The 23000-nt window shown below is 49.0% G+C and overlaps 1 protein-coding gene across 6 annotated transcripts in view; it reads right to left on the reverse strand.

Moving 5' to 3' along the window:
* The window catches only part of LOC149352580 (protein FAM13A), a 118944-nt gene that overhangs the window by 25523 nt on the left and 70421 nt on the right, over positions 1-23000 (reverse strand). For 5 of the 6 annotated variants that reach the window (XM_089581761.1, XM_089581764.1, XM_089581762.1 and 2 more), the window contains exons 2-4: positions 2800-3087; positions 1861-2112; positions 773-892 (exon numbers count right to left, since the gene is read on the reverse strand). In XM_089581761.1, coding sequence (XP_089437887.1) covers positions 773-832 — 60 coding nt within the window. In that variant the 5' untranslated portion in view covers positions 833-892; positions 1861-2112; positions 2800-3087. The remainder of the gene's footprint in view (positions 1-772; positions 893-1860; positions 2113-2799; positions 3088-23000) is intronic. The other variant, XM_089581760.1, reaches the window with a different exon arrangement.

Here is a 23000-nt window from a genome sequence, read left to right on the forward strand (position 1 = left end):
GTGCTGCTGCAGCTTTCAGAGAATGTTTTCTACAAAGCTGATGGATCACAAAGGTAGTTAACTAAAACCTATAAACCCACTAGAAAAAAGTATGCAAAGTGAGGCAAGCACCAAGCTTTTTCCAAAACAGCACCAAAACAATCAGCAACACATCATTTTCCTCTGCAGACAACATGGCCATTCCACATTTATTCGTATATCAGTACAGCGCTTAAAGCCAGAAGCACTAGCTTTCCTAAAACCGAAATTTCAAATTATGATACACAAGCTGTAAAATCAAACCAAAGCAAGTTTGAGATGCACGCCTTTTAATGTTGCCTTAACATAAAATACACTTCCAACGATTTGAAAGACTCTGCAGTGCAAGCATATGATATACGGCTACCTCAGAAAACGTGGGATTAATAAGAAAAGCGTATGCTCAAGCACAAAGTCATACCGAATGGTCATTCAAGATTGATAAAACTGCCAATTGGCTGCTAATCAATTCTGCCCACTGGGCGCTAAGTAAACATGCAGCCCGTGTTGTAGTACATGTCATGAAGCTTTACAAAACAATAAAAGTTGGTAGTAGTAAGTAGCCATCCTACCTTGTGTGTGCTTTTCTTGGCTACGTTTATTTGCACTGTTTTTTATCTTTTAACTTCCAAAATTTAGGAAGGCCTTAGGATGGCCTTGAAGGTGGCTGACAGAAAAAACTACCGATTAACCCCTGGAAAAACTGCTTTCTTTTAAAGAAACTTAGCCAGCGCGTTTACATGTATTGCCTTACCTGATTAGCCGAGGTCATTTCAGCAACTGTGACGTCTGTGCAAAAGGTGGGTTTGCGCATCCTCAAGCTGTGACGTTACACTCGCAGGCCAGCCTGGCAGTCGCCGTCCACTGCACCTGACTTTTAGGAGGAAAAAAAAATAACAAAGAAAGAGTCAAGATGAAGCTGCGAAAATCGCAAATGATGCTCTCTGAAGTCTACAAACATGTTAGGTAAACAACTAGCAATTGTCATATCACTGAAGCACAACCATGAAGCCCACTACTTCCAGCCCTTGTGCCCACAAACAGATAGCAGAAAAATTGGTACACAAACAAAACACAACAGCAGGACTTTCATACCAAGTTTTTGTATTAACACAGAAGAAAATGGTCTATTACTCAGTTTTTAGATCCTAGAACTACCATACCATATATATATAGGACGTCTTATTGTGACCTAAGTTTGCAACCACCACAACGACAATGGCAACCATCACAATAAATGCGGTGCTCAGCCACATGAAGGCAGGCAGGAAAAAACGTGATGCAAGGGCAGCTGACAAGTAAGGTCGTATTCATCGGCACAATTCACTTCAATGGGAAGCCAGCTCAATCTGGCAAGGCTCCAGTCTGGCAGCCAATGAAAAACAGAGCATTTAGGCTCTCCTTCCTGCCAAGCAGGAGAGGAAGAAACCTGGGTGTTGTTCATTCCAAAGCATGTGCCGCAGGCATTTAAGTTAATGTGGAAGGCACTAGCATGCGCAAGTGTGCACAGCAGAAACTGATGCCCCGTTACAGTTTCTAGAACGAGTATTACATGGGGAACCAAAATTTTGGGGAACATGGTCTCCTACTGCCATTACTTTTAAAGGCTGTTTGAAGCCTCCACAGGCTGTCACTAGATCAGAGTCACACAAGTCTTAGTACTAAAATAAGACAGGTCTGCATGACAAGCTAGTGCAGGATGAAAAACGGTTCAAAACATCTTTAGTATTCAAAATTATATTCATAAAGCCACAATGACAAAAAAGAACCACAATAAGAACGATCGTGTACTACATGTAAAGGCTCAAATATAATGAGCATGACAAAGCAGTAGCCCCTTACCAATAGCATCTGTCAATACTTCATCTTTCAAAACTGCCACAGCTTGCATACTACGTCCTTTCTTCTGTGCACCAGAAAGCTTCCATGCAAGAATTACTATCAGTTTTCTTTTTTGTAACCCCATGCCATGTGCTTGGGCCAGTATAAACTGCTCCTGCTCCTCCACAGCAGCTTCCACTAAATTGTTCAGTTGATGGTTTCATTATAAACTTGCTTTTTCAATAGCCGTGATGCTGGAAGTTGCTTTGGTTTCTGTAATTTAAAAAAATTGGCACAGAGAGGAAGGAGAAATAAAGATGACTTCCACATTACAGGCACACTTTATGTAACGTTTCCTCAAATCTGTGGAATGTTGACCACACACAGTATGTATCTTATGCATGCTGATCAATTTGGGCACCGAACCTGACAGTACTTGAAAACTGCCCCGCAAAATATACATTAAAAAAAAAAAAGCAGGAATAGCAAGTTAAGATGTGTAACTACAAAAAGCAAATGATGCAGTTCTGCTTCAGCATATACACTTAACCTGGTGATCCTGCAAGAATCTCTACAAAACCCAGTTCCACAAATACTAGTAAGGTTTTCTTGAATCTTTACGCTTTTGTCACTTCCTGGTATACCTCCTCCGCTCTCCAGTTCTGTGCTAAAACTGTACAGCTTGGAAACATAGAATGGCAATCATGATCCTTTTTAAGCAGTTTCACATCTAAAGCACCAGGAGCTAAGGCACGCTGTCACTAGCAGCTTTAATATAAAAATTTCAGCATAAACACATGGGACCTGTAAAGCAACCAAATTACCAATATGTCCACATAACCAATGAAGGAGTGATGAGCGATACCCATTTGTTGCTGGCCCCTCCTACACCACACGAACATATATACACATATATACGAGTCACATATGCTAAGAGATTATATAAGAACATATACTCACGGGTTTGCTTGACGATGCTACTAAGATGAAGTGATGAATAACTGATCACAGGAACACAACACACTTGGTGAAGCACAATAGATGAGTGAGTTACATGGCAACACTGAGACGGCACAAGTAGTTCCCTTCTATGGCTGCTTGAGAAACCGGCAAGAGACCAACCGCAGTGACAGCATTCGTGTCACGGTGACTGCTGGTTTAAACCCTAGCGGCTCCTGAGGGCCTGCACTGTTCACGCCTTGCACGCCGTCACCTAGACAAGACAGCACTTAGCCACACCGGGTTCTCCTGCAACAATGCAAAGAAAAACGAAAGAAGCTCCAATTAATGTCACATGTACAAGCAACTGCATTGCACCTGTGGCTTAAATGGCCCGCTATAAAAGGGCCCTCAAATACCCTCCAATGTGCCAAGTCAGGTTACACGGTTTAACATAGGTCATAAAGGGGCACCGAGAACGACTGCATCCGCTTAATGTTCTCGGTAAAGACTGATTCTCTGGCTCTTTCTGGCTGTGGTGCCATTAGCCCAGTAGCAAAAGACACATTTATCTAAAAGGAAGAAACAGCGCGAAGAAACACAGACACATGAAGAAATGACACACACACGAGCGCACACGACATACCGACACACGACACACACACACACACCAGCACTCGTGTGTGTGTCGTTTCTTCGTGTGTCCGTGTTTCTTCGCGCTGTTTCTTCCTTTTAAATGCATTACCAACTAGCCCGGAACCTTGCTCTTCTAAACACATTTATCACGGAGAAATTTGTATTTAAGCATCTTCCCACCAGTCGATTCAAACTCGTAACGTCCTTACTGAAAAAGACTGGGGTGCCAGAGTTTAAGCGAATAGCGTATAGCATAGCCTCTGGGGTCCGCGCCAAATATTGGTGTCAACGCACGCATTTTACTTGTTAAATCGGCCAGTGATGGCGACACCTGTACATTGTTTGTTAGGTTGGCTGTCTTTTCTAGCTTATAAAAGCTCCGTTTTGTAATTGGAAGGTGGTATCCTATTAGACACAAGCCAACTTCTATTTATACTCAGTGTCCCTTTCAGCACTCATCAACGATGTGCAAAGTAACATAAGTTCTTCTTCACTTCTTACAGTGGTTTGCAGTCTATCTGCTGTTGTACAGCAACCGCTCACGAGACGTCAGCGGCCTCCGGCGCCTCGCCTTTCCCACGGGCGGTTACCAGCCGCTGTCGAAGTGAGCGTGGCGTCGCTTCCACAAGCGTTATGTCAGATACAACTTAAGTCTGCAGCGAAGCTCCACCCACATTCAGAACCGCGTCATAGTTTGCTTTTTGAAGTCTTCTTTCTAAATAAATAAGAAGCTTACTGCAAGAAAAAAGTATAAGCTGTAGAATTTGGATACTTATTTATTATAGTCAGACATTAAAATAATTGCGAGGACACTTCGGCAACTAAAGTGTTGAAAGGCGAAAGCCGAGGACACTATGCCGTGACGACTTCCAGGGGATGTGACGTCACACCATTCCCGTGGCTATATCGATACCCAAATTATACATCTTTCAGGGATCTTAAGTGTTAATTACACCTAATTACATATTTTTCCATCTAATTTGACACAAATCCGACGTTTTTCTGACCATTCTGTGACAATTTTCACTATGCCGTGACGACTTCCGGTGGATGTGACGTCACATGTGGCTATATTGACATCTGCTATTTCGATCCAATTTCGACATTTTTGCCTATAATTATCTAATCAATCTACAGTCATCAAACTTGGCTTCTAGGCTCATTTTTTTCTCCTCTATCTGAGGCAACCAGTGGTTTTCTTCTATCTTTTCTAGTTCCAGAGTCACACGCGTGTGACACGCTTTGTTAACGGACGGCAGTACGAGCCATTAAAGGCTTTCGCCTTAAAAGGTGATTTCCTTTACTGCAGCGACTGCCCAGCGGAGTAATAAAGGCCACCAGGGATCGTGGCCCAGCCCAGTGTTAGCAACTGCTGTTTTATTTTAGTTGTATCCTACTATAGTCGCAAGGAAATGATGAAAAGAATTAAAATTCAGAGAAATTGCGAAATCTCATTGTTATATATTTCTCAGCTTTTGTTGCATATTTTAAAAGAAAACCTTCATGACTACATCGCTCATAAGGGGTTTCACCGAGTCCAAGGCTATTGTCTACAACGAGATGTCGTTTTAACCCTTTAACCGCCAGTCCCGAGCTGTACTCGCCATGGGAGATTGTACGAATATCGGCAATGACGAGTCACACTCGTCCGGCCCGATTTTGCGGTGCTCCCACCGCCAAAGACGAGTTACGGCCGGCAATGCGTAGCTTGCAATTTTCAACACTAGAGGGCGGCAGCTGTCCATAAAAAACGCGATCGCGCCTTTAGCGCGTGTTTTAAGGCTTTGAAAACAGTCATTTCATGATGGTGGGAGACCGTGCTGTCTAGCTCTGACCCCAGAACCGAAGTTCTGGCAGCGGAGGGGGCTGCTAAAGTCATCGGGCTCTATGTACTCTCGACCACTTAACGCGATCTCTTAGCACCACGCTCTTTCCGACGAATAAAATATTTTAGAATAAAAAATGGCGTCACAGATGAAGAATATCGGTGGCCGCGATCGATGTCCCCGAGAAAAAGGGCCAATTCTCGAGCAGTTCTGACGGCAGCGTTGCTGACGATCTAGAATTTGTTTCCGACAGTGAATGACTTCGTTTGTCAGCTGAAGACGGCTTCAGATGACGACGACAGCATCGGCGACGATGACGCGCTGGGTAGTGCACGTTTACTAATGATGAAACCCTGTTTGTGTTAGGGCGAAGAAACATCGTCTATGCACTTTGCAGTGTGTTACAGCTTATCGGATGAAATAAATACTGCGCATTTCTGCATGTTGTACCCCATTGCTATGGCATGCATTGAGAGAAAGCCGACCTAAAAATTTTTTTCGAAATGTTTGCGTTGATTTCTTAACAGAAACAAATGAAGCTTATATTTTCAGAATCGGAATTACATGTAAAAGTTATGACTACAAACAAAAAAATGCTGATTTTGGTACGTTTCTCGGGAATCAATTAGGCGGTTAAAGGGCTAATTGCCACCCTCTAAATAAAATCTGTAAGGTACGTAAGAACCCTTGTCCTCACCTTTGAAGAGCGTTTGATCTTGAAGGAATATACAAGTGAAAATTAAGCAAACCATACAGCCCCATTACTTTTGGCAAAGAAGGTACGAGTTTCCGGGACCCGTAAACCGCGTTCCCAAGCAGCACCGCCATCGAGGCCGGTTACAGCTAGCGCTCGGCTACTAAGCTGCAGAACCCGATTTCGAACACGCCCGTGGCGGCCGCGTTCAGATTTCCGATGGAGGCGGAACGCAGAAGGCACCCGTGTGCTGTGCACTGGCAGTGCACGTTAGTTCCCCAAGCGGTCAAAACTATTCCGGTGCTCTCCACTGCAGCACCTCTTTCTCCCTCTGTTCTTTCACTCTCCTTTATCCCTTTCCTTATGGCGCGGTTGAGGTGTCCACCGAGATGCGCGACAGTTAGTGCGCCATTTCCTTTCCTTAAAAACCACCAATTTAAGAGCACAGCGGTAACCAGCGCGTAAAGTGTGCCGAAACCGAGTGAACTGAACTCGCCTCAAAGCGAGTTTATTCTGCAGTGATCGAGTGCCACTAAAGTTTGCCACTTGACACTGCACGAATCCCACTAAAGAGGGGACAGCAAACTTGCAGGGCTTCTCCCTGCCCCCCCCCCCCCCCCCCCCTCTCGTGTTTCTACTTTTTTTCCCCGCTTTTGCAGATTAGCGTCACCCGCAGGAGGAAAGATATCATGGCCGCTCCATGCATGCACTTGGCCATGACTAGACAAACGCGTGTTGCCGACAAGGAAAAAAGCGAAGAACTTGTTCAAACGCACCCGTGTTCCGAAAACTTTCGCGACCACCTTCACCGACACCGCCAGGAAACCTACAGAACTGAATTAATTTAACAGCACGCGCTGGCGGCATAGCGGTGCGCGAAAACCCGGCGCTCGCCACGTCTGTTCCTTTTGATCAAGGTCAGCCCGCAGCCACTCAAATCCAATCGAGCAATTTATGCCCCAAGCAAGAGGCTCCAATTTCTCCTTTCGTTAAAACACGGGCGCATAAAAGCGCGCCCAATGCGAACCCCCGCGAGGACGGAATGAGCAACGTCAAAGACAAGCCCGTACGATCTCGCCGTTAGGCAACCAGCAAATCGATGAAAATCCGCCGGCTGCTCGAAAACCCCGCGCACGTCTCTAGCGAGCACGCGACTCCGGCAGAGAAAGCGTATATGCGCGGGGGAGAGTTATTGTGAACAAAGGGGCAGGCACACGCGCAAAAGCGCCGCCAGCAAGGGGACTACGCAGCAGCCGCCGTCCCATAGTACGCGGCGCAGGCAACTAAGCCATCAAAGTTCCGGCTGGACGCTCATAATGCGATTACAGCCGGCCTCTCAAAGGTCCTCACAGCAACCTTTCTTTTTTTTTTTTTTTAGAGTAGTATCACTTCTGCGCCACGCGGTTCGGCGCTAAGATGAACTCGCGAATGCCCGCGCCGTGGGCGAGAAAGCATGCTCAAGGTATAATATGCGCCGCTTTGGGATGCCGTTCCTCTCCTGATCAGAATGCTCTTATAGCCCAGCTTTTGCATGCTACACTTTCCGAGAGTGCCTGACCGGCACGTATTCAGGGGGGAGGCTCCCTTCCTACCCCCAAAATCACCCCCCCCCCCCCTCGCCCGGTACACGTGGCCTCGGGCCCCTCCCGAAAAAAATTTCTGGCTACGTTCCTGGTGCCTGCGACATCAAGGCATGATACATTGTTCCATGATGCGGTACTCCGCTCTGGGGTGGGAAATACATTATCATCACCATCAGCCTGACTACGTCCACTGCAGGACAAAGGCCTCTCCCATGTCTCTCCAATTAACCCTGTCCTTTGCCAGCTGCGGCCACCGTATCACCACTAACTTCTTAATCTCATCTGCCCATCTAACTTTCTGCCGCCCCCTGTTACGCTTGCCGCCTCTGGAATCCACTCCGTTACCCTTAAGGACCAGCGATTACCTTACCGTCGCATTACATGCCCTGCCCAAGCCCATTTCTTCCTCTTGATTTCGACTAGAATGCCATTAACCCGCGTTTGTTCCCTCATCCACTCCGCCCGCTTCCGATCTCGTAACGTTACACCTATCATTTTTCTTTCCATAGCTCGCTGCGTTGTCCTTAATTTAAGCTGAACCCTCTTTGTCAGCCTCCACGTTTCTGCCCCATAGGTGAGTACCGGTAAGATATAGCTGTTGTATACTTTTCTCTCGAGGGATATTGGCAAACTGCCACTCATGACCTGAGAGAACCTGCCATATGCGCTCCACCCCATTCTTATTCTTCTAGTTATCCTCATGATCCGGATCAGCGGCCACTACCTGCCCTAAGTAGATGTATTCTCTTACCACGTCTGGCGCCTACACATCCACGTAAACACATCCGCATACACATCCACGTAAACAACCGCGAAATACTGCCCGAAGCAGCCCGCTTTAGTAGTCAGCCTGTTTCTTGACAGGCGTATTTACCAAAGGAGGGATGATGCGAGGGGGAGAAAAAAAAAATTCGTGCAAATGAACCTCAGGCAAGAGTAGTCGCCCCAGCGCCCCCCCTCAGCATGAGCGCGAAATGGTTGCCAGGGCCAAGTAGAGACTCATGAAAGCCAGCGCCGCACCGAAGTTCCACGAAGGACTGCTGCTTGCACTCGGCATAAACAGCAAGAAACTAACAGCGACACAGTCGCCGGCACACGCCCCGGACGCGCGCGCCGGAGGGGATCGATCTCGGGCGGCTGGCGCTGGTGATATAAGCGCTGCGCCAGTCGGGCAGTAGTAGTACAGCTACCCCGGCAGCAACAATGCAGCGGGCACGCAACAGCGAGCAGCCGCCGGCGACAGCCGCTGGCTCCGGCGGGCGCCGGTCGCACGAGACGCAGAGCCAGTCAGCCGCGAGCGCCCGCCTGCCAGGACGCGCTGCCGAACCTTCCAGAAGGCTGCCGGTGGTGCAAGTGTACCTGCTTCAAGTCGCTGCGCACCGGCACTACAAAAACGGTGGCGCTGCTGCGAAAAAGCCGAATGCTTCCTTTTTTTCGCGACGCCAATGAGGAAGATTTTTTTTTTTTTAACTCGAGAGAGCGCTTCAAGCGCAGCGAGTCTGGATTCGCAGCTGGACGTTGGGAAATGGATGTCTCCCTCCGAAGATGAGAATGCGCAACACTGCTGTCCAGTCCAGCAAACGTTTAAATGCAGCTGGTTTTTTGAAACGGACCCGAAGGAAGAAGAAGTCTGGGTAGGCCCGCAAGGGTACGCAGCACAGCTTGAGCAAGCACAGCTCGCTTGCTGTGCGCGAACGAAATGTGCGTCGCATCGTCGTTCGAGCGGTTCGAGCCAGAGACACAACAATGCAAAAGGGCGCAAATCGCCCGGCTGCCCTAGGGTGCCTTAATGAACCTTCCTTTGGTAACACTGCATCAAGGCACCCGGGCTCTCCAGCCGGCAACGTTTCGGTAGCATTACGCACGCAACCGAAGGACGGCAGGACGAGATAACTATAACGCACTAAAATAGCGTCGAAATAAATCGGGGTGAGACCGAGAACAACAGACGTAGAAAGGCGCAAACGCTTCAAGGTACAGGGAAGTGTTCGCGACGCGCGCGAGAGAAACTTGGCGGGGAGCCATACTCTCACAGAAAACACGTTCAAAAGACGCAGGTTAACCTAGCAGCCCAAACAACCAGATCCGTTCTCGCAACGTCGACGAGGGATATCCGGAACTATATCACGCCAACATGGCAAGTGGCTACAGCCAGTCGTCGATACCACAGCGAGCTCTCCAAAATTTGACCAGCCAACGACGACGCAAGTAGAGCAAAGGTGCTAAGTAACAGCAGTAAACTAGGCCCACAACGCATCTGAGCTCGCCTCGCGCACGTCACCACACCTACAGGCAGGCGAAAGAAGCCCACCGAAATGTCCCTCCCTCTTCCACAATGAATGCGCGCCTTCTCAGGCCGCATTTTACGTGCCGTAAACCTCAAAGATAGTTTGTTTGTTAAAGGAGTGCATATCTTGACACACTGCAGACGTCAGCCGACGACAGCGGTCAATACCCATTCACCCGAATGGGTGAGCGCACCTCGTGAAGTTGTGAAGTTACAGCCGCGGCCGCTGGTTCAAAATGATTGATCGCGCGGTCGTACCGCTGCTACACGCGCTATCTACTAAGTAAACTAGCAACCATGCACTCAGCCTCCGGCTGACTCATCGCACCGACGCGCGCACACGGCTTCTGACAGCCGGCGGACCAGGATGCGAAACAGAGCGCCTCGTTCAGGCCGCGAGCGCTGTTTCAAGGAGCGAGGGGGGAGGCTCTCGAAAGCGCAGCACCAGCAGCAAGAACGCGTGAATGGCGCCAGCTGCAGAAAATGAGCATGGGCAACAAAAGCGCAGACTCGTTTACAAGTGGGTTCTGTTCTATTTTTCCTCAAGGGAAAGGGAAAAAAAGGGAAGGGGGGCTTATTCTATACCTGCGCGCTTTTTATGACATCGGGGTTTCTTTGACCTTTCTTTTGCACACAGTAAAAAAGAAAAATCAGCCGCCTGCCTTTAGGGTTCGATAGGATGCCGGCACGGCACGGCGATCGAGGCACGGTCGACGAGTGATCAGCGCCAGCTGGTTTGCGGAACTAGCCAGAATTAGCCTAACAGAACTAGAACAAACTAGAACTAGCCCCGTCCAATAAAAAGAAAAGATGAGAGGCCCAAGTTAAAAAACCCGCAGCCCACTGTCACCTCAGCATTTATAAGCGTCTCTTGTAACGTGAGACCTCAGCTCTACGCAAGTTACGATACGCGTAAGGCAAGCGAGAAGTTACGGCATTGCCTTTAGTTTCACGCAGTACGCTCTTGACGACATTCTTTCGTAATTACTGCCATCCCGCAGGAAACACACGGCGAGCTTCATTAGCAGGGCATCAAAAAGGAAAACGTAACGCGACAGAGGCACCACGCCGGCTGCACTCAATACGCATCTGTGTGCGTGCATGTCATATGTGGCGATAAACAACGCTCTCGTGCCACGGCGGCCGCGACGGCGCCTCATCAAAACCAGGGCCACAAAGAAAGACGCACAGGACGTCGCCGCACCCCACGCGTCCGCCCCGGTCGGTGGCGCGCGCGCGGAAGTCCGGTCCCCCTCCGCCCCAAGAAGAGATCCGCGCGTCTACGTTTCGTTCCTGCTTCGCCGCCCCAAAACGTTCTCAGCTCCGGGCACGAAGCGAGGGGGTCGTCTTGTCATACAAGTTGCGCCGTTTTTATTGTTTTTTTTTTTTTTTTCCCCGAACAGCCTATTACGGGAGGGAGCGGGGCAAAGACACGTAAACACGCTGACAAAACGGGGTCGAGGCCTTTCTTTACCCGCGCGATACACGCTCCTCGTATGCAATTCTCACTTTCTCCTCCTCCTCCTCCTCCTCCTACTCCTACTCCTCCTCCCCCCCCCCCCCCCCCCCCCCCTACAACTGGCGAGGTAGGAAGGAAGGACGTCGACGTAGCGTCGACGCCCGCGGTGCGCGCGGCTTCATCAACCGTCGGGCGCGCACAGCAGAACACCCGCCGGGGCACGCGCTGCCGACAGAACAATGCGCTTCTTTCTTTTCTTTTTACTACGAAGGCACCCATGGGGTACACAAGCGCACGCATACATTCATGTCACCCTCTTTCCAACGCAGCTGAAACGAAGGAAGGAACGGTCTTGTGGCCAAGCCATCGGGGGAAAAAAAAAAACAGGAAAAAGGCAGTAGAAGGAGGACTGGCTGCGCTTTTCCTGAAAGCGATAAATATACACTTCCTCGCGCGATCACTACACGGCTTTGTCGATCTGAAGGGCAGCGTATTGGGCGGCGGCGGCGCCACCCGATTTAGAGTGTAGGCGCGAAGCGCGGTTTCGATCCGGCCGTGGAAAGAAACAAAGAATTAAAGTCGCGCCGAAACGTTGCGGCTTTTTCTTTTGCATTTTTGTGTGCACAGTGCTTTTGAGGAGGTGAAGCAGCGAGAAGTGGCAAAACCGGCTGTCGCGCACAGGATCAAAACTTTCCTTTCTCCTCGGGCCCGCCACCCTCGATCAACACACGGCGTTTCAACTGCAGAGCACACCGCAGACGTAAAATCACTAATTCAGAGAGTGCACCGATAATGACTTCGACTGCTGCTGCTTATTTATTCATGCGTTCGTTTATTAAATTTATTTCCGAGTTTTTAGATGCCGCTCTCTGGTCCCCGTTCAGGCCACTTCGATGGGGGCTAAGCTCGCCGAGTCATATGGTTCTCGGCTTCTTCGGCATTGTAGATGTGCACACTTTTAACCGGGAACATTTCAAATCGGAAATATGAGCACTGTTAGGCTGCTGCGGGCGCCTCTTATTCACAAATCCATTACGGCGGGTGAAAAAAAAAAAAAAAGCGAAGCAAGGCATCATATGCTTTTTGTATACCGTCCCCTCTGGAGTGGAAAAGTGTTTCGCCAATGTCTTTCACCTCCGCGCATGTCATAAAGTAGAGCCTGAGAAGACTAAGCCAGCACTATTTTTTTATTACTACAGCCTTCAGGTAACTATGCCAATTTTCCGACTCCTAGCTTTTTTTTTGTTCTTTTTTTTTAAGGACATCGCTGAGCACAGCAAACTGAAAACGTCAACGTGCGACAGCCCCTCCCGGAATAACTGTCATTCCTACAGCATTAAGACATTCTTGAAACAGCAACCTTTAATCTCTTTCGAGGCATAATAACTTAGAGAGGTCCGCAGGCACAAAGAAAAACGGTAGCTTCAGGGAGGAGGCGGCGTCATCGCGTACGCACTTCTGACAGATGGGGGGAAAACGACCAACGCCCGCACCTGTCTCGGCCAGCGAGACAAAAAGTAGCAGAGAGACGCCGCCATCATTTTGCACCGGTTCGCGCCGCAGCCCGGCTGCGAGCAGCTGTTTTTGGGATTACGGCGAAGCGGCGCGCGGGGCCTCTTTTCAGCGTGAACAGCGCTGCACTTCGGGACCACATACCGGCCAGATTGGAACAAACTAAGCGAGCAACTGCACTGCGGTTTCACAAAAACAGCGCGGGGGACTCGACTGAGGAGAAAACACCAGCGCCGATGCGAACAGCGCCGAGCTCTCCACCGGGAAGGAACACCTTTCGACCCATAGAGGCAAAGAAAGGACCACTGAGCACAAACAGAACTTGGCTCGAAATCGACAGGGTACCGCGTTGTAATAACAGAGTGACCACTCTTACAGAGAACTGAGGTTTTACAAGCTACAAAAGAAAAAAAAAAAAAACGAAATACAGGTGCCACCATCACCTGCAAATTTCGCAACAGAAAGGGGTAAAAAGGGAGTTGGACTGTCCTCTATCCATGGGCGTCCGGAGGGGGGGGGGCAAGGGGGGGCGGCTGCACCCCCCTGGAAAATCACTCTCTCGAACCGTGAGTGATGGCCCACGCCAGGGGCGGTGGTGCGCTCAGCCAAAAGGGTGAAAGCAGCCCCTCTTCCACACTTTGGGTCACATCTGCGAAACGCCGCGTACGGGCGCGCGTCGTTCCGCCGTTTTCAAACCACGCCATCGTTAGCTCTACTAAAGGGCGACCTGTTGCAGAAATACAGCGGCACCGGCGAGCATGTGTTTCGAGCAGTCTTGAGATGGGTGTCTGTTTCTATGATCTCTAGAGAGATAGCGACAGGGAGGCAGACAGTGCACAGGGCATCTTGTTTTCGCCTTCGTCGCTCGCTATAATCAGGATACGTTCGTACGCCGGCCACCGATGAATTCTTCAGGAGGGAAGGACAAGTCAGCCGTGTCCACCCCCGCTTTGTCGGGCTGCTCAGGGGCAAGCGGGCGATGAGTTGGCGCCGCCGCCGCTCGCCTTCTCCTCCCATCCACGGGAGAGCGCAGTTCGGTAGAAGCGCCGCTTTCAGAATCTTCGGCAAAGGGGATTATCTGCTTTTGTTCACGGCGACGCAGTCTCCAGAGGCGCCCCCACACCAGCGTTCCTTGAGTCTTCTCCGAAAACCAGCGCCTTTGGTCAACGCAGCCCGATGGCGCCTGCCTGGCTCGCCTGTCACCTCTGGCTGGGCCTCAAATCACAACAGCGCCCATGTACTGTGCGATGTCAGTGCATGGTAAAGAGACCCAGGTGGTCGACATTATCTGAACTCTGTACTACTCCGTCCCGAATAGCCTGAGTCGTTTCGGGGCTCTGAACCCCATAAAAACACAAAAACAAATTTTCCGACCGGAGTGGCGAGTGTCCCTCCCGGAAGTCGCTCGGCGTTCTTTTCACCCCCAAAATGTGCATGCGGGGATATTGAGGCAAGTAAGCCCTTGCACGTGTGCGCGCCTCTGTGTTTGTGCTTCGGTGTTTTTAGTGGCTGGTTGTCAACGAAGCTGAGAACAACCAAGACAGCGGACGAGAAAACGACGAGCGACGAGCAGTGTGTGTGCGGTTGCTCGACTGTGCGGATGCGCGAGCAAGATGGAGCGAGGTGTATGAAGCTGCGAGCGTGCATTTATCTTGTAAATAAGTTTTCGTTGTATATATAGTCATCTTTTGTTTTCAACGTACGCGTTCAACCGTTTTTCCAATCAATGTGTATGATGAGTGTTCACCGAGAGCGTGTAATGAAGCACAGAAATGAATTTATAACCTGTGTAATCACGCAATTCGCCCAGAAAAATCCGAGGCGCCTACAGCTGCTGTTCAAGGAAGACTGACTGAGTGATTGTAGTTGCGTGTTTGTGAACATATTGTGCTGTGTGCTGGTCATCAATCCGGGTGAGTCGAGAACCCGTATGCAGCAAGACTGAGCTCTCTTCTCCACAAGTAACAGTATCTTTTTGCATTTTTTATTAACTTTAAATGTTTTTTCGTTGATAAACTCCAATGTATCTCTACTAGCCACGCTTTAATGTTGGCGATCCACCAAGTAAAGAATTTTCAGTTGCGTTTCCAGCGTTGACCTGTGTACTTCTCCTCCTTGTGAATGCGTCCTTTTCGCTGGTTTTCTACGTACGGGCTTTAATTTGCTGTTTGTATTTTTTTTTTCATGTGTGTATTTCACTTATTTTTTAGTTATATATAAATAAATCAATTTAATCCGCAAATAGTGCCTTTCTGCTATGAACATACCCCCCCCCCCCCCCCCCCCACTCCGGCGACAACCAATGGGGCACCCCCCTGCAAAAAATTCTGCGGACGCCCTTGCCTCTATCCCACTACCACGGCCGCTCAATGGAGTGCGCTCTCCATTGAGCGGCCGTGCCACTACATTGTACAAAAGGGAGTGGGCTATAGATCTCCTTCACCCCGCGACGTCACGAAGATGCGGTGGCGCTGATGTCAGTAGCGACTTTCGCGTGGTAGGCAAAACAGGTTCCGCCTGCCCGTGCCTACCACAACTGCCGCAGCTACCGGCGGCTGCATCATGCCTGCGCACTGCAGAAGCAGCATGTACTGACCAGCTGCGCAACTGTCGCATCCGCGTAGTATCATAAAACGGAAAAATGGATAAGCCTTAAGAGGCTTCTCGGAAATAAATACCGCATTAGGAAATGGGCCGCAGCAGTAAAAGCGCGAAGTCTCGGGGTTGACCGGCGCTGCCAGTCAACGTACCTCATAGCAGAGAAATTGTCGGGCTCAATCACCTGAACAACAGCATGGTACGCTTAAAATTGCACAAGGAAAAAAAAAGCCTGTATGTAGCTGCGCACGTATTTATCACCCTGAGCTGCTGCGCACGGGCGCCGGCAGGATCACTCACCACCAACTAGTGCGCTATTTTGTTGATAGCACAGCATGTTTTAACGTGTGTAGAAGTTATGCGAACGTATACTGGCGCGGTTTAGGGCATTTAATATATACTTGAAACTATTTCTTAACATGACCGACATAATTATTTGATTCTAGTAAATGAAGTCTGGTAAGTTGTGACAATCTTGTGCGGTCACGTTGGCATGCTTCGAACAGCGTACTTTAAGTGTGCTAAAAACCACATGCTTTTCATTGCATCATGCATATGTCATAAGCTGCTTCATGAAGTAGTACATGATCGCGAAGCCTGTTTGGAAAGAAGCAACCGCAAGCGGGCTACCAACAAAGGCACGTAGCGAAATTGACAGGGGATGAGGAAATGAAACGTGCTTTCTTTATTGATGCATGAGATATGTATCCAAATTTGGTGCAAATATAAAATTCATCTGCTAATTTCAGTAAGGCGTTTTATTTTCAGCTATACCTGGTACAGTTCTTGGGTAATTATAATTAACACTCTCGTCAAGTCATCCCGGGTCTTGAATAATTAAGTAGAAAGTGCGGAAATTTTTTATGCCAGCATGTTCCGAAAGCCCTATTCTCTATGACGGCGGTATTAATTTGTTTTTAGATTCTCAGTACTTATGCATGCATAGTAACATGAAAACTTTGCTTACAAAAATAACTAACATACTACTGCTCCTGAAGGAAAAAATCGAGAGATTTATTGCACTCCTCAACGTCTCTAGAATCGTTCACGACAAATAGAATCATTCTATTTCAATTCGTTACAAATTTACGAAGCGGTGTGTGATGCCAATCGCAGAAAAGGTGGTAGATCACAAAACAAACCTTTAAGTTTATTCCCTCGTTTAAGGCCTCTTCGCTTTTGCTTTGGTCAAAGAATGCGGCATTGAAAACAACGAAGCCTCTGATCCCTTTTCTTCGTAGTGATGCTACCACTGTGGTGCTCCGTCGTCGGAAACCCGCAGAATTTGCGACGTGCCTGGACCATCAAGAATCCCATTGCCTCACAATTTTTGACAACCACAGATCTAAAAACCGTAATTTTATGAATTTCTACTGAATATTTTGCTATAATTTTTTGTCACCAAACAGAATGCCCAGGGCTAGGAAAGAATATAATTTCAGGAATCCAAACTTTTCACCAAATCGAGCACTTTAAGAAGGGAGAAGTCGGCCTGGCTGGTGCCTGATCTGATGGCTAAAAACAGCGGTTACGCGAGAGAGATGAGATCGGCACCCGATTGACGCTGTCCCCACTTTTCGCACTGCGCGACACGTGTGTGAACAGACAGTGAGCGCACGTCGGCTCTGCCGAAAAGACGCCAGTGCTTCCCTCACTACTGTCCCGAGGTAAAATCATTCTGGGTAGTGCAGAGTGTCAAAAAGGCATTATTTTATTCAATGCCTAGGGTAGAAACCAACGGCAGAAACGCCTTCTAGCCATAATACAATAAATACGCTGTGGCGAAATACACCGTACATGGCCAACGCGAGCCCGCGTGCTTCGAGGAATACTAAGTTGAAAGCATCAACCATTGCTATGATTCTCAGAAACCCAAAACGCGCCTTGAGAACTGGCGCTGCACCACCTCAACTCGACGCCAATCCCTGGCCTCTTGCCTACCGCGAGCCCGCTAGCGACTGCAGCGCCACCTCGCTTGTTTGCAAACATGGGGTAGGTCTATAGGACAGCTTAGTCCCTTTTTACTACCATATAGGCGTATTATTGTTTAAAGTGTAAATTGCGTGCGTCCACACCAATTCCATCGCGGATCTCAGAGGCTACGCCACACCGCCATTTAGTTTGTTTCTTTTTTTTTTTTTCAAAACAGTGGCAACCCGGGGCGTCAAAATTTTGAACCGGGTGACAAGAAGGTTCTAAGGCGAAAGCCTTTAATGGCTCATACTGTCGTCCGTTAACAAAGCGTGTCACACGCGTTTAACTCGGGAACTAAAAAAGATTGAAGTAAACCAATGGTTGCTTCAGAAGAGAAAAAAAATGAACCTAGGAGCCAAGTTTGATGACTGTAGATTAATTAGTTAGTTAATTATAGGCAAAATGTCGAAATTGCGTCGAAATAGCACGGACGTCAATATAGCCACGGGAACGGTGTGACGTCACATCCACCGGAAGTCGTCACGGCATAGTGTAAATTGTCACGAAATGGTCGGAAAAAAGTCGTATTTGTGTCAATTAAATGAAAAAATGTGCAATTACGCGTAATTAACACTTAAGACCCCGGAAAGATGTATAATTTGGGTAGCGACATAGCCACGGGAACGGTGTGACGTCACATCCACCGGAAGTCGTCACAGCATATAGTCCTCGGCTTTCGCCTCTCAACACTTTAGTTGCCAAAGTGTCCACGCAATTTCTTTAAATCCAATTTTCTAGCCGATAAGTAAGTACTTTGCTGCCAGACAAACGTTAACTTAGCCGGAAACGGCCAGAGAATAAATGTTTCACTGCGAATAACAGTTGCATCGAGTTGTCTTCAGTGCCCTTTTAAAATACTGAGCGCGACAGCGTTGGCCGCACTCGCACGCACACCACGTAAACGTGGCGGCAGCCATTACAGCCATGACGCCGCCGTTGCTCTGCGAAGTGCAGGGCGTACAGCTCTGGTAACAACGATCTTATTCATCACGTGTTTCTGGCCGGCAGTTACTATGATTACCGCTACTGCGACGAAACGAAAAGCTTTCCCGCATTTATTGTTTCTAAAGGTCACTCAGAACAAACTGAAGTTAGCCTGCATCGATAAACTATGTTGTAATGTCCAAAACGCTACTTTCACTGGAAACAGATCTTGTACGCTATAGAAAAAGAAAAATAAAACACCGGTCAAGTAACACCAGCCCTTCTCGCAAGCAAACTGTGGCGCGTCAAGATGTTTTTTTTTTTTTTTGGAATCCCTGAGGCTATTCTATAGGCTACGCTGCCATCGACTTCATTCATGGCGGTGTGATCACGGAGCCCTTTCAGGTCTTGACGTCCAGAATTTAAATCGAGTGGCAGGAAAATTCTTAAACCCAATTCTTTTTACAATAAATCCGTCCTTGCTGTAAGACAAACATCAACAAAATCATTGAGATTGGTTTGGTTTTGTGGGGTTTAACGTCCCAAAGCGACTAAGGCTATGAGAGACGCCGTAGTGAAGGGCTCCGGATATTTCGACCACCTGGGGTTCTTTAACGTGCACTGACATCGCACAGTACACGGGCCTCTAGAATTTCTCCCCCAAAGAAATTCTAGCCGCCGCGGCCGGGATCGAACCCGCGTCTTTCGGGTCAGCAGCCGAGCACCATAGCCACTGAGCCACCGCATTGGGAGCCACTGAATCGATTTTTACCGTGAAAAAAAAAGTTGCACGGAGTTGTCCTCATTTTCACGTTAAGAGCAGGGTGCTTTAGAAGCACGAAAACGTTCTCTCTAAAACGGGCTTCCAACACTCGCTAAGGCGTTGATCCTGTGTTTCCTTTTGTGCAAGCACTCTTGGCAACACAGTGGCGGTGTCGCATAGGGTTATCACCATCTGCTCTCGGCGCTATAACCCCCTGTTTCTGCAGCAGCCCTCCGAGAGACGAAATCGCCCAATGTGTGTTCGTTCGCGTGATGGCCACTCGAGGCCGTGCGACAGCTACACAGTGAGAGGCGGGTAAGAGCAGCGGCTAGTCGGCAATGCCCAGTAGGGTGCCACTAACGCCAAACTCTTCCACTCGGTGGAAGCAGCCCCTGAACAAGTGCCGTAAGAGGAGCTATACAGTTCTGACACCGTGGTTCTGGCTTAAAGTTACTTTCCCCCTCCCCTGCCTTCCTTTCTATCCTTTCCTCGCTCCTAACCTCGCATATAGTTGGCTGTACACACATCCATCCATTCGGGGCTCTGTCAGTCACGTGATCGGCGCCGCCGAGTAACGTGACGCCCTGTTCGCAGGCGGAAACATCGGTTCCGCCGTGCGCACGCATCGACCGAAGCGCTCCGTTTACCGGACTGCTGCGTAATGCACGGCGGCGAACAACAATCAGCGCGCCCGGCGCCTCAGTGAAACCGCAGCAGCAGCCCAGCCGCGTGGTGCGCCCACTTTCACGAAGCCACGCGGAGAGGTCGCGCCGTCGGCCACCGGACGCAACGCGACGCCCTTCCGAGAGCAGCACCTCCGCGGACAAAGACGCGCCGCTAAGGCGGGGGACGCGCATCACCTTTCGGCCGGTGCTCCCGAGATAACCAAGAGCTATTCTCAAAGTCACCGCTCCGACGTGCCTATGAAGAAGGAGGGGGGGGGGGGGGGGGACAGAATCGCCTGCCGCCGATAGCGGCCTCACGTGCGCCAAGCCAGTTCCCCACTCTCGGCCACGGCCCCTGGACGAGGGGGCGTTTAATAATCGCCTCTCTCGACTCGCCGCCTTTCGCTTCACTGCCATTATCTCCTCCGTGTAGTACTACTATGTTATCTGCTGCGCGCCAAGGATTGAGGGCACACGTGAACACGCTTGCGTCCAGGTGCGAACCACTGCGGCTTCTAACCATACCCGACAGTGACTACTTTCGCGCTTCGACTTCTATCGCCACTGATGAATCCCTGTGTAATCACCAAGCAAGCGTCCCCCCACCCTCCCCCTCTTCAGTTAGACTTTCCACGGAGATAGAAAAAACAAAATGGATTGGGTTCAGTGCTTGCTTTAGAAGTAATGTGCCATTTTACAGAGACAGCAGATCCCCCGGTTATGCAGCGTCGGCGTAACCCTGCTCCACGCTGAATGGTCAGCATACAGTGACGTCATCACAACGTGCGAAGCACCACGCTGTTTGGTCAAGATGACTTCACTCATGATGCAGTGACGTAATTGCCCCAAGTCAATTCGGCGTACCTAAACTGCGTTTTGGAGCAGCAACATGGACGTTTGGAGCAGGCGTGTGTTTCAGGGAAGGTGATCACTAATTTTAAAAAATTACGGTTTTTGGGGTAAAAAGCTTTTTGCGGCATATACCAGTGCTGGCGAACGTCAAAAACAGGCGAATAGTGTTAACTAGTTAAAGTGATTAACTAAATTCATATATAGTTGTCAACTGCTACCAATAGGCACATGATTGCGATTAGAGATTTGTAGCCGGCAGTTAGTAATATCCTATCAGTTTTTGGAATTTCTAAAACGCGATTACCCTCGCTGCTGAGCCTCGACAAAATTTGGCTATTTAGACTAGTTACGTGCACTGGAGGGGTTGCTTTGCCTGCATGCTTTTCGAAAGCGCAATGCATTTTGGCACGATGTAGCCAGATTTTGTCGAGCCACAGCGGCGAAAGTGATCGCGTTTTCGGAACTCTAAAAACTGATAGGATATTACTCATGGCCGGCTAGAAATCTCTAATTGCAATCAGATGCCTATCGGTAACAGTTGAAAAGTTTACTATTAGAATTTAGTTAATCCCTTTACTGTTAGCATGATTCGCCTGTTTTTCTTCTCTTTTAAAAGCTTTTCGTTACCTCAAAAACCGTACATTTAAAATTCAGCGATCACCTTGCCTGAAACACCTGGTATATATTTTGAAATTCTAAAAGTGATACGGATATTAATTAAGATAGGCTGCACGCCTCTCAATAATTAAGGAGCCTAACAGTAACAGTTACAGTTAACTATTCAATATCAGTTAACCAGCCCGCTAATTAGCACGTCTTAGCTGCATTCAGATGTACTGCACCGCTGGCAATGGTATGCCGAAAAAAGCCTATTTTACAAAATCGTGGAAACTCTTAGGTGAAACACCCTGTATATTTGAGACAGAAATGGTAATAGCGCTGCAAAAGACGTACACAAGAAAGACTGACACAGGACTTGCGCTAACTTTGAATTCCCTACATATTTGCTGGCTTTGCAGTAAATAAAATCAGATGAAGTTAGCGCAAGTCCTGTGTCAGTCTTTCTTGTGTACGTCTTATTGCAGCGCTATTACCATTTCTGTCTCAAATAATGCACCATCTAGCCCAAATTGACGTTCTTCTAAACCCTGTATGTTGTCATCGTGTAGCAGCGAGTAGCAGGATCAGCCTTTTGGCGCAAGTGGCGCAGCAATCCCCACACCACGCTGAGAGATATATGAACTCAGTCAAGTCGCGTCACGGCAGTCACATCACGCGCACTCTACCAGAGAAGACGACAGTGAATAAACAATATTACGTTCACCAACCCAATCATTTATGTTAGCTTTTGCACCACGCAATACGGCTTGCGTCGCATCGCCAGCGTGTCAAGGCTCCTGAAGATTAGAGGAACAACTCTCGCCCTCACACGATTACCATTTCCAGCGGTACCGAATGCACGTCTTAGAAGCAAACCTCTTGGGCTGCACACTTTTGACAAAGGCTGTACTTTCGCCTCGAACATTTTCAAAGACACCTTAACAAAGACCCTTCGAAATAATAGGTTTTGAGCTCACTTCTCAGAACATCGTCCCGCGGCCATACACTCACAAAGGGCGAAACCTAGCGCCGCCTCGCACAGTCAGAGCAACGAGCTCGTTAAAGCTCCACAGGCATGCAAAGCTGCCCCTCGTCGGCGTCAGCTACACGCTACCTTTGGCCATTTCGACAGACGCACACCTCGGTGCACTTTTGCCCTGTGACAATGACGCTCTCGCCGTCAGTCACAGAGCGAGGAGTTCCCGACCACCTGACATATAGTACAGTCAAAGCAGTCGCCGCATGAAAGCAGGTGACCACGCAGGAAACGCATGCGAGCAGCGCCAACGTAAACCCCGAATAGTCGCCTTCATAAGGAACGGGCGACCGCGGTCAGACGCGGGTTACGTTCACGCAGCTTGCGCATGCGCACCACAGGTTCTAAATGATTTTCTGGTGCAATGGGACGGGCGAACGTGTGCACCGCCTTGAACAGCGGCTCGTGCAGCCTTATCGGTGCTTCCGGGCGTATGGCATACCGATAAGGCTGCTGCTTTTACTGCGTATACGCAAACAATCGCAAAAGGAGCACCAGCCGTTATGAAACCTACGCCGAGTGTGACAGTTTAGCTCGCCACGCGCCAGTTGCGCCACGCCACGTTCTGCACATATTGACACTCGCCAGACCCGCTCGAGTGGCGAGACTGCGGCAGACCTATCGTGGTAGGCCAAACATATTCTATCTCCGGTCTATATGTGGGTCCCGAATTCAGTAAGCACCCGAATCTCATAACGCGTTTGGACTGATGGTGCTACGAGGTATTGTTATTCCAGTATTTAAGGCGAACTAGGGAAGTGCACGGATCGTCCAAATAAACTTCTAACAATCGGTAATGGCGTGACCGCGCTT

Source organism: Amblyomma mixtum, chromosome 3 (assembly GCF_055824585.1).
Source record: "Amblyomma mixtum isolate Tamu chromosome 3, ASM5582458v1, whole genome shotgun sequence".
Classification (NCBI taxonomy): Eukaryota; Metazoa; Arthropoda; class Arachnida; order Ixodida; family Ixodidae; genus Amblyomma; species Amblyomma mixtum.